Source organism: Meles meles, chromosome 3 (genome assembly GCF_922984935.1).
Source record: "Meles meles chromosome 3, mMelMel3.1 paternal haplotype, whole genome shotgun sequence".
Classification (NCBI taxonomy): Eukaryota; Metazoa; Chordata; class Mammalia; order Carnivora; family Mustelidae; genus Meles; species Meles meles.
The window spans coordinates 88,778,591-88,799,460 of NC_060068.1; the positions used below are offsets into that span (position 1 = coordinate 88,778,591).

General features: G+C 38.3%; 2 protein-coding genes across 6 annotated transcripts in view; one reads left to right on the forward strand and one right to left on the reverse strand.

The window, feature by feature from the left end:
• NLN (neurolysin) overlaps positions 1-4,502 on the reverse strand; it is a 100,651-nt gene extending 96,149 nt beyond the window's left edge. For all 4 annotated transcript variants that reach the window (XM_046001007.1, XM_046001009.1, XM_046001006.1 and 1 more), the window contains exon 1: positions 4,341-4,502. In XM_046001007.1, coding sequence (XP_045856963.1) covers positions 4,341-4,381 — 41 coding nt within the window. In that variant the 5' untranslated portion in view covers positions 4,382-4,502. The remainder of the gene's footprint in view (positions 1-4,340) is intronic.
• A 111-nt stretch (positions 4,503-4,613) lies between these two features.
• SGTB (small glutamine rich tetratricopeptide repeat co-chaperone beta) overlaps positions 4,614-20,870 on the forward strand; it is a 41,204-nt gene continuing 24,947 nt past the window's right edge. Inside the window, exons 1-4 of one of the 2 annotated variants that reach the window (XM_045998873.1) lie at positions 4,614-4,789; positions 5,937-6,058; positions 14,736-14,839; positions 18,784-18,853. In XM_045998873.1, coding sequence (XP_045854829.1) covers positions 5,959-6,058; positions 14,736-14,839; positions 18,784-18,853 — 274 coding nt within the window. In that variant the 5' untranslated portion in view covers positions 4,614-4,789; positions 5,937-5,958. The remainder of the gene's footprint in view (positions 4,790-5,936; positions 6,059-14,735; positions 14,840-18,783; positions 18,854-20,870) is intronic. The other variant, XM_045998872.1, reaches the window with a different exon arrangement.

A 20,870-nucleotide genomic window follows, 5' to 3' on the forward strand; every position in this document is an offset into this window, starting at 1 on the left:
CTCTACATCACTCGGGATCAGGGAAATACAAATCAAAACCACAATGAGATACCACCTCACACCAGTCAGAATGGCTAAAATTAACAAGTCAGGAAATGACAGATGCTGGTGAGGATGCAAAGAAAGGGGAACCCTCCTACACTGCTGGTAGGAATGCACGCTGGTGCAGCCACCCTGGAAAATAGCATGGAGGTTCCTCAGAAAGTTGAAAATAGGGCTACCCTACGACCCAGCAATCACACTACTGGGTATTTACCCTAAAGATACAAATGTAGTGATCCAAAGGGGCACATGCACCCAAATGTTTATAGCAGCAATGTCCATAATAGCCAAACTATGTAAAGAACCTAGACTGTCCATCAGCAGATGAATGGATAAAGAAGATGTGATATGTATGTATGTGTGTATATGTATATGTATAATGGAATATTATGCAGCCATCAAAAGAAATGAAATCTTGCCATTTGCAATGACATGGATAGAACTAGAGGGTATTATGCTGAGCGAAATAAGTCAATCAGAGAAAGACAATTATCATATGATCTCCCTGATATGAGGAATTTGAGAGGTAAAGTGGGGGCTTGGGGGGTAGGGAAGGAAAAAATGAAACAAGATGGGATTGGAAGACAAACCATAAGAGACTCTTAATCTCACAAAACAAACTGAGGGTTGCTGGGGGGAGGCAGGTAGGGAGAGAGTAGTTGGGTTATGGACACTGGGGAGGGTATGTGCTATGGTGAGTGCTATGAAGTGTTTAAGCCTGACGATTCACAGACTTGTACTCCTGGGGCAAATAATGCATTATATATTAATAAAGAAATTTAAAATAAAATTTAAAAATGGGGAGGATATGTGCTATGGTGAGTGCTGTGAAGTGTGTAAGCCTGACGATTCACAGACCTGTACCCCTGGGGCTAATAATTCATTATATGTTAATGAAAAAAATAGCTGACATATTTGGTTGGCTACCAGCTTCTAATAAGATAATAATTTCATGGCTTTATATTTATTTTCTTCCATGCATATACAAAGAATCTGAGTAACATTTATCAGTGGTTCTCAAGGTGTGTTCTGCAGTCCTTGCAGGTGGGAATATGGGGAGGGTTCCTTGAGAGCATTTCAAGTTGTCTGTGAGGTTACAAGTACTTCATGATAATGGTATGATATTATTTACTTTTTTCACTTAGTCGACATTTGTACTGATATTAAGAAGCAATGGTAGATGTAACTGTTGGCTCCTTTGAACATGTCAAGGCAGTGGCACCGCTCTAAGCAGTCATCATATTCTTCACTGCCACTGACTCATGTTAAAATGTCAATTTCACTTTCATTAAATAGTAAATATTTAATTTTATTAAATCTCAATCACTGATATGTGTGGCAAAGTATGCATAAAGAACTTCTGCTGTATACTTGAGCACAATGGCTGTCCAGAAGATTTGGTTGCTCAAACCAAAAGCACTGTGCAAGTGATTAAATTGTGAACTGAAATAGTTCTTTTCTCATAGAACATTATTTGTACTTGAAAAGACGAATGACAGACAAAAACTATGATTGATCAGGCTAAAGTATCCCGCAGAAGTTCTCGCAAAATTGTAACAAAGTCAGACTGTCACTTTGAGGAACTGATAATAAATTTCAGCTTTCAAATGAAAATTACAATTTTGAAAACATATCTGCCAGTGTGAGCTGGCCAGCTTCCTAATACTTCAAGCCATTTATGGTGGGGTAGATGATGATATAAAGGAATACGATATGGTATTGTATAATGTAATGTGTCAACATCAGGAAGATCTGTATAACACAGCGTACTGCTATTTTCCAAGTAACCAATATTTGATATTAGAAAATCATATATGTGTAAAAGATCCATTTAAAATCCATTTAAAAGATCCATTTAAAACCCAAGACAGACACATGGATTTTAATGTAACAGAATAATAAAAGTACATTGATCATTTCATATTCTGCCATGCAACTCATCTTTAAACAACTACTTGTGAAACTTTGGTATGATATAAATATCAGGGCATATCAATGATCACTTTCTTAAAAATCCATGATCACTTTTAAAAAACTGTTAAATATTCCCGTTTCTCCAACTACATATAAATAAGAGGTGGGATTTTCTTTATCTTCTTCAACCGAAACAAAAATGTAACCTATCAAATGCAGAAGGAGATGTAAGAATCCAGCTATTTTCTGTTAAGTTACACATTTGTTTTGCACAAGTGTGAAACAATGCCACCCCAAGGATAGTTTTTATAAAAAACAAAAACAGAAATCAAATGTTGAAGAAGATATAGAGAAGATGGGACTCTTGTTCACCGCTGACAGGAATGTAAAATGGTACAAGTGCTACGGGAAACATAGTGGTTTCTCAAAAAATTTAATACAGAATTACCATACGGATCCACTAATTCTAAATATACCTGCCAAAGAACTGAAAGGAGAAATTCAAGAACAGATTTGCGCACATCTGTGATCATAGCAGTATTATTTAAAACAGCAAAAAGATGGAAACAACCCAAATGACCATGGATAGGTGAACAGGCAAACAAAATGTGGTATATTGATAACAATGGAATATTATTCAGCCTTAAAAAGGAAGAAAATTCTGACCTAAGTTACAACAGGGATGAACCTTAAAAACACGCTAACTCAAATAAGCCAGTCACAAAAATATAAATATTGCATGATTCCACTTGTATGAGGTACCTAATACAGTCAAAACCATAAAGACAGAAAGAATAGTGATTACCAGGGAGGGGAAAGAACACAATGAGGAGTTACGGTTTGGGATGATGAATAAGAACTGGAGATGGTTAATGGTAATGGTTGTACAACTATGTGAATGTTCTTAATGTCACTGAATTGTGCACTTAAAAATAATTAAAGTGGCAAATTTTATGTTACGTATATTATACAACCATAAAAAAAAACCACAAAAACTGAAGGAAAATAAAGAAATCAATCCGCAATTCCACTTTCTTACTGATTTTTTTGGCAAGAGTTTTGGAAAAGTTATTTTTCATTAAAAATGTTATTTGTGCAGATAATGAGTTTATTACACTTTTTTTTTACATAAACTAATACTTTAAAAATCCCCCAATTTTCATTTCTAATATGGTAAATATGGAGACTTATAACCAACATAAACAGAAGTTCTTAGGTCCTCAGTAATTTTTGCAGGGTAAAGGGGTCCTGAGACTAAAAAGTTTGAGAAGCGCTGTCTTGTACAAAATTTATTCTCTTCTCACACCTGCATTACGTGAGTATCTTCATTTGTCCCAACAAATAGCTGCATTTGAAGCTGTATCACTTGCAGCCTGCAGACTAAAAGGACTGTGAAATATGGTAAAAAAAATCATCACATTAACTCTTTATATACTGTCCCTTGGATGCACCATAATTACAGGGACTGAGCAACACAAAGCTCCACACAGATAAGTGGTCATATACAATAGAAAACTGTCAAAAAGCTCAAATGTTGAACATTTTCCAAAGTAGTTCTATAAGTATCTAGCAAGAAACACATATTTATTTCCTTTTTTTCTGTTGAGTCGTCATTAGGATTCACAGTTCCAGGCTGGATTTGGGGATGGGGGTGGTAGAGGCATTGTTTCCCGAAAACCACTCCATCTAGTGCATCCGTGCAAAGAATTTAATTCGCTCACCATCTTGCTACTGGTCTGTGGCAGAGGGGTGTGGCTTGGGAGCTAGGAAGCAATCCAAAACAGCAGCTGAGGCTGCCCCAAACCGTGTCCTAGCAAAAATTTCCTCCATTTTGGGCCAAGTCAATTTGCCCCAGCAAGAGGCCTAATGTTTTATGGGGAAGAGGTAAATAAAAAGGAAATTAGAGAGCATGGACGGAGATAAGCTGCAAAACCATAACGGTTTCACGTGCGTGTTTGTTAAACGATTTGTATGCTAATGATATGCGCGAGGGGCAAATTAGAATCGCTATTCCTGAGTCTACAGCTGCCGGCACTTTTAATAAGAGGTCTGCAGTTCTGGATGCGGGACAGAAGTCAAATGCTTTTCTTATCCGAACCATCTTTCTGCATTCATTTTGGGCCAGGCCTGCGACCAGTCTCGCGGACTGCAGCTGAGACACTCCCAAACAAAGGGAATGAATGTCCTCCCTAGGGAGCGGAGGAGGGAAAGGTGGCCCCAAGTGCCCGCGCCAGGTGTCCCTCAGGGTAGAACATGCGGGCCACGGGGATGAAAGTCTCAGGGGCGTTGGAGGGGTGCGCTCGGGAAAGGCTGAGCACAGGCACCCGGCACAGACCGGACCACGCCCGGCCCACAGTCAAGGTTAACCCGCGCATGGGAGGTACCTGTGGAGGCCTAGCACAGCCGAAAGGCACTGGGCGATCATGGGACGGCCGAGAGGCTGGCGCGTTGTCCTCCGGTTTCGGGTGTGGGAGCCGAGAGGCGGCCTAGAGGAGGAGGCAACAGCTGCAGCGGACACCGGCCTTGTCCGCGCCCTCCCACGTGCGGCAGCCCCAAGCCGGCGCCCACTTCGGCCCCGCCCCCCTGACTTGCGCCCCGCCCCGCGCGCCTTGCGCCGCCCGGGGGGCGGTTCTGGCGAGACCCAGCAGCCGGGAGCCCAGCGCGCAGCGGGGTGGGCTGAGGGGCGGCGGCGGGCTGGGAGCTGGGGAAGTTTGGGCGACCGTGGGCAGTGCTGCCGTCCGGAGCCAGGTTGAAGCCGGAGGAGGAGGGGGCGGGCGTACCGGCTTACGGACGCCCCCAGGCCCGTTGCCACTGTGTCGCGTCCTCTCGCCTGGTAAGGGGCTTCTGTCTGGGATGGGTGCGTCTCCCACCGCCCCAGCTGGGGCCTGCACCGCGCACCCGCAGCAAACCCCATCTGGGCCAAAGCGAGGCCCGGGTACTGAAGGGAGGGAGAAGGAGGTCGATGTCCTCTGGGGAGAAGAAGGGGGAGAAGCCTAGAGGAGGTTGAATATCTTCGTTTCCCCTCTTTCTTTTTTTCTTTTTTTTTTTTTCCACCTTCTGCCCTGGACCCTTATTTAGCACTTGCAACCCCATGGCCTAAAGACGGGGCTCGCCTTTAAAATAAGCCCAGAAATAATAAACATCCTGGCGGCGGGTACCACACCCTGGCTTTGGATTAGGGAACCTGAGGAACAGATGGATGATGCGATTTAGTGGAAATAAGCCATTAAGGCCGGCTGGCCCTGCGCCACTGTTTGGATGCGATAGTATTCCATGTGAATGAACATGACCGGGAGCTTCCAGCTTGTCCACGACAGCATAGCTACCGCAGAGAGCGTTGGTCGATGTGTAGTATCCATCGACTTAGGCAATGATTTTCCGACATGTCTTGTTTAAAAAAGAAATACCATTTTTATTAAGAATGACATTCAGTGGCTGAATACCCTTTCATTAATGTATTTCCTCCTCAAATAACAGTCTAATCCTACAAAAGTTGATGCAGGGTAAATTATACATACATTAAAAAAAAAAAATCTTATGAAATAGAGGAAGATGGTCATTGTAGATGAGCTTCTGAGTCAGCAGTATGAAATCTCCCTGAACTTAGTACTGAGGCCTTTTGGGGATTTCTGTATCTGTATCTATTCTCCTGTTGTGATCTGTATCTGTACTATACATGCTGTTAAGATACAGTGAGATATTCAGTAAGTGTCTGAGCTTGTGTTCTACATGTTTTGAGGACGATTTTACTTTTGCAGGTTTTAACATAATCTAATACTACTGGGTTTAAGTGAAAATATGTAATACCTTACCATAACAATACTTTGTGTTCTCCTGACTCTTTAAAAACAAGAATGAAGGCAATACAGGATTTGTTTTTGCTTTTTACTTTCTGTGTAATTTATAACTTTGTTATTTATAACCTTCCTGACCAATTCTTTAACATAACTTAGATCACTGTTTTCTGTTTTCTTATCAAAGAAAAGTGTTCAAGCTTTTAAAATGTCATCTATCAAGCACTTAGTTTATGCTGTTATTCGTTTCTTACGGGAACAAAGTCAGATGGATGCTTATACTTCAGATGAACAAGAAAGTTTGGAAGGTAGGCACCTGCTCTTCATGTTCATTTGTGTTATGGTTGTAAACAAAGACTAAAATAACTAAGTCTGACTTTATGATCTATTATAACGAAATTAAAATATTTTCTTGATCTTTCAAGAAGAGAGATTGTGTTTCCATTTTCTGAGGCTTGTTTTAATTAACAGCACAATATGAGGACCATTGTTCATTTATTGAACAACTGTTATGTGTCAGAACTATGTTGTTCATACTGTAGGGAATTTTTTCTCTATGGTAACTGTTAAGTTAGTCATATCCTCACTTAACAGAAAATGAAATGAAACCAGAAAGATTAAGTGACATGACAGTGAAATGTGGCCAACTTGAGATTTAAATCCTGGTTTTTACTCTGAAGATCTTGTCTCTTCCTAATAGGAAAGCATCTCATTTATAATCAATACCTGAAAATACCTTAGTCATCATAAAAGCAGTATGTAAAAGTGTAATAATTGCATCACAATTAAGCTCTGACAACTTTCTATTTGGGGATTTGAAAATGAGAGGATTTCACTTTTGTTTGTGTGAGCTTTAAATATTAGACTTGGTAATCTGTGAAGTTGAACAGGACTTGGATGATAGCATCATGTGTTTCCCTGAACACCATCTTTTCTGCTTCACATTTATGCATTATAAAATTTAAATTCAGTATAACCCTAAAAAAAAGATAGAATTCTGCAGATAGGCTTGTGGAGGTTCAGTGAGTGTAGCTTCCTTATGGCCTAAAGACTTAATTATTGCAATGAGACAGTACATTTGGGAGAATTTAATAGATATCATACAATTTGATTTTGCCATCTTGAAATTATTTCTCCTATAAAGGGGATACCTCTATTAATTTCAATAAGCACTTCCATTGTGAAGTGCTTTTGATAAGCACTTCCATTGCTTTTAAGAGGTGGGGATGAAAATTGGGCATTTGCTCTAAATCTGCTTGCAATCTGGTAAGACACTGTCTTTCCAGGTGGCAGTGAGAGGAGCAGGTGACACACAGTTGGAGAACATTGCAGTTGGTTCATTTCATATTAAGATCTTTTTGTCCTCCTTAGTGGTTAAACTATGTGAAGGTAAAGGTGACTGGTTATCTAAAGAAAACATTGGTTATGGTTGTCCAGTAGCAAACAGATAAATACAATCATTTAATAGAAGATTTTTTTTCAATCAAAGGCAATATAATACATATTTCTAAGGACCAGAAAGAAAATGGAGGGTTTTTTTTTTTAAATCAAGATGTTATGTCCTATTTTTAGGATGGCCTTCAGCCAAAAATATGTGCCTTCAGCTGTTTGTTATATATGGCAGCCAGAAATGGTGCCAATTGTTTTTGACCGACCCCTATTTTTGACTCTGAGAGTCTAATTTAATTGAGTATGAAATCATGTGAAGTCTGCCCACCTTCTAGACATTTAAAAAAGCCCTAGAAGAGGAGCCTCAGTTCTCGTACCAGCCTTACCATAGTGGTAAATTTTTATAGTCTTATCAGCTTTGAGCTTCTTCATCAGAAAATGTCACCCACTCCTAATTGTTGTCATCTACTGACATCTGTTTCATGTGCTCCTGCTCCCTGTCACTCTCTCTAGTACTAATCTGTCTGAATTTTGGGCAATTGCAATGACCTCATAGGTGTTTCTTTCAGTTCTCTCAGCACTCTGTTCCTTGACCTGCTTGTCCTCCAATGATCTCAACTACTGAGCAGCATGGCCATACCCTAGACTAGTGGTTCTGAACTCAAGGTGGTTTTGTTTGGGGATATTCGTGACTGTCACCACTGAGTGGCTGGTATTACTGGCATCTAGTGGGTAGAGGCCATGGATACTGCTAAACGTCCTATAATACACAGTATGGCCTCCAAGAACAAAGTCCAAACTGTCAGTAGTGCCAAGGGTGAGGAACTGTTCCCTGGACCTTCTCATTTTTGAAACTGCATTCTCTCCATCATCTCTATTGTAAACATTTCACATCCTGACCAGCACTCCCTGTCTTTGCAGCTTACTCCCCTAGAATCCCTACCCCAATAATTCTTTAACCCTAGGAGTATCTCCAGTCTATTGATCCCTTACCCTTCGCACCCTCTTCCATGGTTCATCATTATGTTCATGCCCTTGTGTATCTCTCCCTTTCTTGCAAAACCTGACCTTTTTTAAATTTAGCTCTCCATCAGCTCTGTGTTCATATCCATGTGACTGTGTATAGATGGAGCAAACCATACAACTTTGCCAATTGGTTCCTCTTTGAATTCATGACCATGAGCCTCAATTGGACGTTTAATGCTGCCTGGCAATCACACTGTCTCTTCCAAGTTCATGCATACTTTTGTTCTCCTAGACCACTACTTTAACACTTTTTTCTCCTGTCTTCTCAAACCCTCAAACGACCTCCCCTGTACACACTTTTAGTTGTCGACCTTGCTTCCTACTCCACCAGGAAAATTCAAGTAATAGGAAAACAACTTCCACAGACTCCCCCTGCCCCATCTATCCGCACACCAGCATCTATACCCTTACACACTCTGCCTGCCTGCCCAGACATGATAATAGTATGCCATGGACTAAATATTTGTGTTTTATTGAAATTCAAACGTTGAAACCTAACCCATTGTGATGGTATTAGGAGGTAGGGTCTTCATGATCAGGGTTAGTGCTCTTCTAAGAGACCCCAGAGAGCTCCTTTCCTCCTTCTACCATGTGAGGACACAGTGAAGAGACATAGTCTGGGAACCAGAAAGCAGGTCTTCACTAGACACTGAATTTGCTAGCCTCCAGAACTAAGAGAAATAAATTTCTGTTGTTTATAAGCCACCTAGTCTATGGTGTTCTGTTAGAGTAACCCAAACAGACTAAGACACTGTAGATGAACTATCCACGGTCTTCTCTAAATGGAACCTCTCTACTGACACATGGGATCTGATTCTGTCCTGTCTCACCTCCTCTGAGTTATCGCTTGAGTTATTCTACCCTTCTTGTCTTACATCAGCAAACTTCCCTCTGTTCTGGATCATTTATATCAGAATATACTTTTCATTATTTCTCCCTTCTTAAAAAAGCAAAAACAACAGCTAATTACCCTTGTTATATTACCCCACTACTTCCGAACTACTGCCTACTCTGATTGTCTTCCCCCTTTGCTGGAAAACTTTGAAAGAATTATATATACTTGCTTTTTAAAATTCCTCTCCTATTCCTTTTTTTTTTTTTTAAGATTTTATTTATTTATTTGACAGAGAGAGAATCATAAGGAGGCAGAGAGGCAGTCAGAAAGAGAGGAGAAGCAGGCTCCCTGCTGAGCAGAGAGCCCGATGCAGGGCTCGATCCCAGGACCCTGAGATCATGACCTGAGCTGAAGGCAGAGGTTTAACCCACTGAGCTACTCAGGCACCCCTCTCTCCTATTTTTTTTTTTAAACCCATTCCAGTTAGGCCTTAGCCTCAGTCTTTTTGCCTATACTGTTCTCATCAAGGTCATCAGTGATTTCTGGATGCTTTAGTTCAGTGGTCTGTTCTCAGTCTCCATCTGCCTTACTAGCTGTCATTGATAAAGCTGATGATCTCCCTCATCTTGCCCACACCCCCCGGCCACTGCCATACACTTGATTCCGTTGGCTTTCAGGCTACCTCCTTACACTCTCTTAGTTTTCTTCTTATCTCATTGTTTGCTCTGTCTGTCTCCTTTACTAGTTTCTCTTCTTTTCCCTGACCTGAAGTGTCCAGGGTTCAATGCTTGAACTTCTTCTCTTCACTATCTATACTCAGTTTTTTGATGGTATTGTTCCGTTTCTTGACATTCAACCAAGACTTTCCTTCTGAACTGCAGATTTTTATATCCAACTGCCTACTAGATATCTCCACTTCTATGTCTAATAGGCATCTCAAACTGAACATTTCCAAGACTGAACTCCTGATCCTCCCACCCAAAATCTGTTCCCTATCTCAGTTGATGGCAACTCTCTTTCTTCAGTTGCTTAGGCCAAAACTTGGGCAGCATTCTGGACTCTTCTATTTCTCTCAGATTCTGCATTTAATCATTTAGTAAATCCTGTTGGCTGTACCTTCAAAATATATCTAGAGTCTTACCATTTTCTCCCACCTCCACTGATGTCACCCTGGGTAGAATTAAGTGTTTTTCATCTGTTTTAATGTAGTGGTCTCTAACTGGTCTGTCTCCTTCTGTTCTTGCAGCCTTGTTGAATATTCCCAACACAGCCACCAGTGATCTTTTAAGACAGAGTGTGTCAGGGGCGCCTGGGTGGCTCAGTCAGTAGTGCATGAGACTCTTAATTTTGGGGTTGTAAGTTCAAGCCCCATGTTGGGTGGAGAGATTACTTACAAATAAAATCTCTAAAAAATTTTTAAAAAGTAAAACAGATGTCAGATTCTGTCATTTCTCCACTCAAAATCTTGCAGTGACTCCTCATGTTACTTAGTCATGTTTTAAAGAATTCATATAATTTGGCCTTCTGTGATGTGTTGTTCACTGACTTGAACCAAATTAGCTTCCTAACTCTGAGTATACTACCTCCTCTTTCCTAAGAGCTTCTGCTGTATTTGTTTTTTGCTGCTTAGATTGTTACTACTTCAGAAAATGGTAATACCTTCATTGTCTTTGAGTCTTTCTGAATGAGGCCTATGCTGGGTGCTCTTTTGTCTGTAGCCTGCTTCTCTGCTCTGCTCTCCACACTTGGATCTCTTTACCCTGCTCTACTTTTTAATTGCTTATAGCCTACCTCTCCACCCCTGCCCCAAAATGTCAGCCCCAAGAGGTCAGGGGTCTTTTCTGTTTTATTCACTATACGATATATCTGAAGCATATAGAAAAGTGCCTGACACATAGTAGTTGCTCAATAAATATTTGTTGAATTGAATTGATGAATTGAGCCAGGTGATCCTGGGCCTATCACTCGCTTGGTCTGTATCTTAACTTCTCAGTCTGTTAGATGAAGCTGTCTGCCTCCTCTTCATCTGATAGATTCATCAAGAGAATCAGAATCAGGGAAGGCAGGTAGCTAACGTATGGCAGCTTTTGAAATGGGATATGGGAAATGGGGCAGTGTTAAATAGAACTCTTCATTTGCCCTGCTCCTCTTCAGTACCAAATGCACAATTGTTTGTTGTTAAAGTAGAACAATAATTATATACAGTATTTGTTTATATTTGTATGACTTATTCCTGACTATGACCTCCTGAAAGGACTGAATATAATATTCCTTGCTTCATAAATGAATCTTGAAATAAAAGATAAATTATTGCACTTAGGTTATTTGATTTTTTTTTTTTGACTGGATGAAAAATGGTAATGAGGTAATCCTGAATTTTTGTCATACCCTCACCCCCATCACAACTACTGCCTACTGTTTTTATGTTCCTTTTTCTGGAAAACTCTTTGAAAGAGCTGCCTATACTTGCCTTTTCTAATTCCTCTCCTATCCTTGTGTATCTCTCCCTTTCTTGCAAAATCTGACCTGTTCCCTATTCTTCTCCTCTTCTTTTTTGAACCCATTCCATTTGGGCCTTTGCCTCAATCTCTACAACCAAATCATCATCAAGGCTAAATACTTTGGCAACAGGGTTTACCTATCAAACAATTCTGTTTACTTATCTAGGGAATCTAACATAGTCAAAATCTTAGAATCAGGGAGTAGAGTGACAGTTTCCAATGATGGGGAAGGAGAAAAGACGTGATGGTCAAAGGGTACAAAGTTTCTGTTATGCAAGATATTTAAGTTCTGGGAACTTACTAGTCTGCCCAGTGACTATCACTAACTGTGTTCTGTACTTAAAGTTTGGTAAGAAGGTAGATCGTAGGTTAAGTGTTCTTACTACATATGTACGCATGATAATAACAATGGTGAGAGGAAACTTCGGGAGGCAATGAATATGTCTCTGGCCTTGACGGTGGTAATGGTTTCATGGGTGTATACTTATCCACAAACTCATGGAATTACAGACATTATATATAAACAGCTTTTTGCATGTCAACCATACTTCAGTAAAGTGGTTTGAAAAAACACAGCAAATAATTGTGTTTAAGACAAAACAGATACCTCCTTTAATGATATTTAATTGTGTCTAGTGTGTACCAGATCTGTGTTTTAAGATTAGTGACAGCAGAGATAAAGGAGCGGGGTTGAATTGCCTCAACAGGATAGAGCATAAAAATCCCTCAGGTTACCACATGGACTTTTCACCTGTCAGTGTTTAGCAGTAAAGTTACATACTCTGGGTTTTGGTTAAGGACTTGGTTGTGTACTATCCCTCTTTCCCGTGTCTGTGCATTAATGTTTTGGAGGAGAGAAGTGCTTTTCTCTACAGATTGTATTGTTGTTATTTCCTCTGTAATTAAACTATTGCTTCCAATGTAAACATAAATGTAGATTAAATTTATTGAACACCTATTATTTGCCAGCTATGTTAATGTCAGAGATGAGTCAGATACAGTCCTTATCCATAGAGACCTTCTAATGTGGGAGGCAGACATTTAAACATACGAAATGTAGTAAGAGAAGTTCAATAATAGAAACAGGTACCAGCGACGTGGCACAGTAAAGGCAATGACAAGTCTGATCAGGGAGGAAAGATACTGATCAAGAATAAATATATAGACATCGGGGCGCCTGGGTGGCTCAGTGGGTTAAGCCTCTGCCTTCGGCTCAGGTCATGATCTCAGGGTCCTGGGATCGAGTTCTGCATTGGGCTCTCTGCTCAGCAGCGAGCTTGCTTCCCATTCTCTCTCTCTGCCTGCCTCTCTGCCTACTTGTGATCTCTCTCTGTCAAATAAATAAATAAAATCTTTAAAAAAAAGAATAAATATATAGACATAAACACACACATACATTTACCATTATTATTATTTTTATTGTTTACATTGACTGTCATTATGGCAATGAGAGCCTGTTTCCTTGTGGCTGAGTGTTTTTAGTTCTGGAATGGATTGAAGTTTGAGAACGAGTGCTTGGCAAGAATAGAAATTGAGAGAATGAGAAAGGGTAAACAGTGGATTATGTTCTATGTAAAAGACACTCAGACTTCCTGTACTTGGTAACTTGTTGCTTATTCAATCCCTTTTCTAAGGACAGTTGTTCTCGGGATAGAGAAAGTAGTATTTTCATTTCTTTTATGACAGAGGTATTTTTCTCAGGACCACAGTTAATACATAATGTGTCTTTTAAAAAGTCATATACAAATATAAGTGAATCTATAATAAATCTGACAAAGGATGAATACTGTATGATCTCTCTTATATATGGAAGCTCATAAACAAACCAAGCACAAAGAAGAGATTGGTGGTTGTCAGAGGTGAGGAGTGGGGTGACAGAAGTGAATGAATTATTTATGTGTTGTTTTTAGTTTAAGTATATTGAGTGTAGATAATAATAAAACTCATCCACAAATATAAGTGGATCTCCTCCACACTGTCTGGAAGTACACTGAACATTTGGGCTACATTCTCATTTTGGGAGCCAGGAGAGAATTCCTTTTCAAAGGAGAGCATCCCCAAGATGAAAAGCTGCCACCATTTCCCTCTGTGAGTACTTGTAGAAACAACAGGATATCTTTCTTCCCTGTAATTGCCCTGGTTTGGACCACTTGTCTGTTTAGATTACTTAGGTAGGAACCCTCCCTGATCGGAGGGGTCATTTCCTTTACTCTGTTATGTAGCTGGTACATATTTCTATTAGTGAACTTGTTATGCTGTATTATGTGCATTTAACTGTATCCCACATTAGACTGTCTCTGTGAGGATAAGCCTTGTGTCTTATCCTTTCTAATGTCTAATCCATTCTCAGCATTCCTACCAGACTTTTAGTTCTAAACACAAATCCAGTTATATTATTCTCCGTTACTGAATTGTTTAATGGCTCTCTACTTGCCCACAGTGTGAAGTGCACATTCTTTAAGAACGTTATGTAAGGTACCTTGTCATCCAACAACAGACTTGCTTTCTAGCATAATCTCCCACCATATCCCTCCACCCCGTCTGTACCCTGGCCATATCAGTTATCTTGTCATACACCAAGTGCAGACGACACACCTATCACTGTTTAACATGCCGTGTATTTTTGTGTTTGTCAGCCGCCTTCTCTTAACCGTAAGCTTCATCACATGGATAGCAATTTTTATCTTCTGATTAACTGCTGTATTTACACCACCTTAGGAAAGCACCTTGCACATAGTAGGTGCTTGGGGTAAATTTGCAGGCATGAATGAATTTTTTTAAAGTCCACCTATCTTCACATAAGTAAATATACCAGCCAGAGTTTGTTTCTGTTACTCTGTTTGGTCAGGTTGAGAATTCTGTTTCTCACATTGAAAAAGAAGACTTTTTTGTTTGTTTTATTCAAGGTGGTTAATCAGATATTGGCAGAGAAGAGTCCGTTGTTGTTAATGGCAGGCTTCAATAAGAATATGATGTAATAGCTATATTGAGAAATTATATTCTAGGTACATTTTTCCTTAAGTAAGGAAGAAGAAATCAAGTTGTCTTCCCTTAGCAGCTGGTCTATAAACAGAAATCTCTATGTAGCTGAACCATTTAGTTTTTCCTTATGTTCTGTGATCATAAATACTGAATTACCACAGATTGCACAGAGTGCAGATTTCTACCAGAAAAAAAGGTCGTTTCTTTTTTTAGGTTGCTAATTTTTTTTTCACTATTCAAATTTATCTCAAGTTGCAATTCAGTGCTTGGAGACAGTTTTTAAAATCAGCCCAGAAGACACCCATCTAGCAGTTTCACAGCCTTTGACAGAAATGTTCACCAACTCCTTCTGTAAGGTAAGCTGTCACTGTTTTCTCATTAGTATCTGATTTAAGTATGACTACAATAATGATGTTGGGTTGTTAACATTTGAGGGGCTAGACTTTAGGTAACTAACTTCTTCCTAGGTGTAAGGTAGATAGTCCTCATGGAGATGATTTGGGACCTAAAATATAACTTTTAATGTGCTTTAGGTTTCCATATTAGTAGCTGTTCACATCCTTTCACCTTCGTTTATATTTAATGGTATGTCTTAGTTGCTTTTTAAGTCCTGTTTAGTCTCTGAGCATTTTTAGATTTCCGACATGGAATACAAGTTAAAAACAAAATTTTCCTGTTTACAAAGCAACTATGTAGAAGTAAATTCATTAGGAATTGAATCATCATTTTGAAACAGATTTCATAAAATTTGACCATTGATAGGGCTCTTTAAGACAGGGGAAGTTTCAGGATCATTGTGCAAAAGTAATGCCAAAAACCAAGTTTTCTGATACCCCTGCTCTCAAGAACTGTTTATAATGGTCTCTGGTTTCTCGCCATTTCAGGGAACATGGGCCATAACATTGCCTAAAAAAAATTTTTTTTAAAGACAGTTTTATTTAATTGAGGGATTGATTTGTAGAGAGACAGTATAAGCAGGGAGCAGTGAGGGGTAGAAGGAGAGGGAAAGAGAAAATCTTAAGTAGCTCCACACCTAGTGCAGAGCCTGATGTGGGGCTCAATCTCACAACTCTGAGGTCCTGACTTGAGCTGAAATCAAGAGTCTGACATTTTACCAACTGAGCCACCCACACATCCCTTAAACTGTCTGAAAAATCTTAAGGTTACTGATTTCAGGGCCCCAGGCTGACCTCCCATATGTTTTTTCATTACATTTTGGTGCCCCATGAACGCCTTTTGTTATTCTAGTTCTGTATTCAAGCTTCGATAGGGACCGAGGAAGTCAAGGGAGAAGCCGAAGCATGTAGTGTATACTTCTGCCTGGCAGGGACATTGCTGATACTACCACATTGGCTGCTTCTAGAACTTGTTGGAAGAGGTTCTGAGAATTGCAGTGAAGATTGCAAGTTGGCAGTATTACCTTCCCTCTTTCTATACTTGGAAAAAAGAACAATGTGGTTATCAGATCAATACTAATTATATGACAAAGATGTAAGGAAATAGTGACATGTCTGTGTGCTCCCCATCAGAGAATTCCCCTTTGCTCTGCTTTGGTTGCTGTGATTGTCTGGGCTTCTGGCCTCCTTAGGGAACCCCATTGCAGTGGCTGGATATGCCCATGGTTGAAGCTGACTTTATTTAAGTCCTAGATGCCCAAGAGGCTTGTGCTTGAGACAACACTTGGATTTGCTCATTCCTTAGCTCCTGTCACTGTTCACCTATACTAAAGAGATCAGAATTTTTTTTCTTTTTTTTTTTACTTCCCAGGAGGCTCAAATTGACTTTTGCGCTCTGTTTAAATAGGGCTCTGTTTTCTTTCTCTCTCACTGTTTCCCTTTGATTATATTTAATTATAAAACTTTTTTACTTACTATTTTAAAAATATAATTTCTTGGAACTGGCTGCACTGTGTATCTGCATAGTGTTATTTGTGGTATCAATCCTTTGTTATTCCTATTTAACAGCAGCAACTTCATCACATACGTGTTTGTTAGCAGAATACCTCAAAGAGAGTCTAAAACTTGCCTAAAGCAGCATCAAAATTGTTATAATTAAAGAAATTATGTCTCTATTTCACCATAAAAAAAGAATGAAATCTTGCCATTTGCAACAGCATGGATGGAACTAGAGGGTATTATGCTAAGGGAAACAAGTCAGAGAAAGACAGATACCATATGATTTCACTCATATGTGGAATTTAAGAAACATGCAAACAGCAAAAGGTAAAAAAAAAGAGAGAGAGAGAGAGAGAGAGACAAACCAAGAAACAGACTTCACTATGGAGAACAAACTGAGGGTTATCAAAGGGGTGGAAGGTGGGGGGATGGGTGAAACAGGTGATGGGAATTAAAGAGGACACTTGGGGTGAGTACCAGGTAATGCATGGAATTATTGAATCATTATATTGTACACCTGAAACTAAAATAATACTGTATGTTAACTAACTGGAATTAAAGACTTCAGGAAAAAAGAAATTATTCATCTCACTAAGTGTCCTTGGTTGTTACGTTGATCATTTTAGTTTTAGGAGTTAAGTTTCTATACTAAATGGATTCATTCCTTTTATATAAAGTAGGTAACCCTCATCCCTACATTATGGGCTGCTCAAATGTATTCAATGAATATGAGAATTAGTTCTCAAAGATATAAAACTGTGGCAATTTCATTAAAATAATTCAGAAGGATTTAGAAGGCAGAATGGATTAGAATCCATTTATCAATATGCCATTTTTTGTGACTTGAAAAAGCCACTTTTTCCCCATGCATTAACTGCCCAGGCTTGTTAGAAGATGTGTCATAGAAGAAACCCTGACAGCAAGTACTGTGGGGCAGTCCTTTGTCCTTAACTACACTTACATCCTATGACCGTAGTCAGTTTTAAGTAGTGACCTCTAGTTACAAGGATTCCTGTTTCAATTCTGTATTTTTTATTCCATTTTATTCTGATGCTTTATGTTTAGAAAAACTGATTAGTAGAGAAAGATTACAAAAAATAAGAACAACTCATGTACTTGATGAATGATTTTATACTTGTGAAAATTTGTGTGTAATTAGGGAAGTATATTTGAACATTGGAGTTATCAAGTTCCTTGAAACTTTAGACAAGACAAAGAACTTGGTAGGTATATTCTAAATGTAGTACATAGGCACATTAGCTACAAATTATGTTTTCTTGAAAACTATAGCTTTACTCACGAACTTCAGAGTCAAGTGTAAAAGCAGCACAATTTTAAAAAGATCTTCCAAAAATGGAAAATTACATTATGCTCCCGGTGCCACTCAAGATATTTCTGCTCGCGCCTTTGGTTTGAACCTTATGAATGCAAAGGAGGTTTGAGGATGGTAGTAGTTACTGAAAACAGGAAATTTACATTTTTAAAAAATTTTATGATGAAATTAATATATGTCCACTATTTTAAAAAATTTGGTCAACATGGAATGATATGAAGAAGAGACTGAAAATTTTACCTCCTCTTGTGTTAGACCTTTACTGTCTTTGTTTTTTAGCCTGTGTGCATGTATATGTGTGTGTGCACGTATTTAAGTAAATGATCATATTATTAGTGCTTCTTTTTGTAAACTGTATATTTGACTTAGTGGGCTATCTCCTTAGATATTAAACATGTTTCAAGATTTTCACTAATATAAAAAAATCTCTTGAATATATTTCTATTCCTGTTTTTTGTATACTGGTTATCTATTTATTTTACCAGAATTTAATAGAATTTATTAGAAATTTCAGAAAAAACAAATCTTCACAACTATACCTAATACTTAATTTGGATAACAAAATATCCTGTTTTTATTTTTAAATATAATGAATTTATTTTCAGCAGCATGTTCATTTAAAACAACAAAATATTTCCATTCACTAAAAATGTATTTGTCAATAAATACACAATAAACTTGTAGCATAAATGTAAATAGTCAATTTATCTCCATTACCCACAGTATAATTTACCTTTATTTTATGGTTATAGTATTTTAAATATATTGGTTACTTATATTTGTTCTGCATGAAGTAGGATTTTTTGATCTAGGAAAAGCAAATAAAAACTTTGATTCACAGTAGCTCATTATCTTCTAGAGAAATTCTACATAGTCATTTTTCTAATAAAATTATGTGAGAGGACTATTAGCCTATTTCTTTCTAATCTTTTTATTTACAAGTTAAATTTCATCACATGTAATTGCAGATGAGTTACTGTAATACAGGTTATTCATTATTATTTATGGTTCTGTGGGATGACTCTTTTTTATGTAGCTAAATGGAAATATATTGATTTTTATTTAATTTCAGAATGACATTTTGCCTCTCTCAAACTCAGTGCCTGAAGATGTGGGAAAAGCTGACCAATTAAAAGATGAAGGTGAGGATTTCATAAAGAAATTACTTATTTAGTAAAACTTTCTGAAACTCTGGAAAAGATGAATCTGTCAGTTGATAAGATTCTGGTTTACACTGCCAAGCCTGGATTGTGATGAGACCACATGGTATTTGTGAAATGATAGGGAAAAAACCTAGAAACATAGAATGGCTTATGAGCAATATAGTTATGTCTTGTTCTAAGAGAAGCAGATCTGTTGTGAATAAGACCTGGAAAACAAGTCACTTAAGGGGAGATTGCTTATAAACGAAGTTGCTATGTGTACTCCAGGATACCAAATTCTTTTTTATGTTTAAAGAGATGAAAATAATTTTCAATATTATTTTAACTCTTGTATATATTTACTGTTTTCGAATTCTTTGAAATTTATTAATGCATGTATATGGCACGTAAGTATTAGCTAGCACATTTAATTACTATATTACTAAATCTTCTAATAGTGGCTCTTGAAGCATTGGTACGGATAAATAAGTCACTGTTGAGTATCTGTGTTCAATTTTTCTATCATGTCATTTATGTTAAGCTATAGAGGAGAGTCAGGTTAGGCATACAAGATTTGTACTAAGAAGCTGGAGGGAAGTTTTGATATTAGCAGTGAATGAGAGCCATGAAATTCCATGTCCTATAATAGGCAGAGAGTTTTAGGGATTATGCCATGTTCCAAAGCTATACAAAATTGGTTCAGAACCATTTTTCTGGACTTTTCCTTACACCAAAAAAGGATGTTTACTTATTAAAAAAAAAACAAACAAAAAAACCAAAAACCAACAGTTGATGTCTAAAATGGCAGATATGAGAGAGAGCTTTTCCTATTCCTTGGGCCTTATCTTCTCTATTAAATTTATAAATACATACATATATCATTGTTTTTAATGGCCACATAGTGTTCCATGGTACTGTAAGACCATGATTTACTTACCTAGATAGATAATTTTGTAATCCTAAATAACATTATCTTAATGTCTTTGTCTGTATTTTTACTACTGTGATTATTGTCGTAGGATTACATTATAAAGTTCTGTATTTCCAACAAATACACAGCTTTCAATTTTCCATTTCCTATTTTATCTAAGAAATGATAGTACTACAGTGACTTAAAATTTTAGAATGATGTCTTTCATAGATTACATGCAAAAGCAAGCAACAACCAAGGGGCACCTGGGTGGCTCAGTCAATTAAGCCTTTGGCTCAGATCATGATCCTGGGGTCCTGAGAGTGAGCTCTATGTCGGGTTCCTTGCTCAGTGGAGAGTCTGTTTGTACCTTCCCCTCTGCAGGGCCCCCTGCCCCTGTTCATGCTCTCTTTTTCTCAAATAAATAAATAAAATCTTTAATAAAAAATTAAGCAACAATAAAAAAATTAAGCAACAACTAGATCCTTGTTGTCATTTGAGTCAAGAATACTCCTCACCAAGAATTTGAATTTAGGCTATCCAGGTAGAAATGCATTTTCCATATATTTAGTTTCTAATTGAAACAATTTAACCTGTTGTTGTTTGTTTTTTTTTTTTTCCTTGCTCAGAGTTTTGTAGTGTCTGAGATCAATGAGGATGATATTGACTAGATGGCAAATTGAAATTTAATTTTTGTCCATCATGTTTACTCCCTCTGCAGGAGATTGTGTTCCCCACACAGTTTGTATATATAGTGATATAGTGTATATAGTGTATATGGTGAATGTTGGTAAGAGGAGGATTAGGAGTCATTTACTGTTCCAGCATGGGTAACTGAACTACTCTTGCTTTTGCCTTTAAAATTTTTTAAGGATTATTTATTTATTTATTTGACAGACGGAGGTCATAAGTAGGCAGAGAGGCAGGCAGAGACAGAGAGAGAGGGAAGCAGGCTCCCCGCTGAGCAGAGAGCCCGATGCGGGGCTCGATCCAGGACCCTGAGACCATGACCTGAGATAGTGTGGTAAGAAATAAGCACAGTGAGGGCACCTGGGTGGCTCAGTGGGTTAAGCCTCTGCCTTCGGCTCAGGTCATGATCTTAGGGTC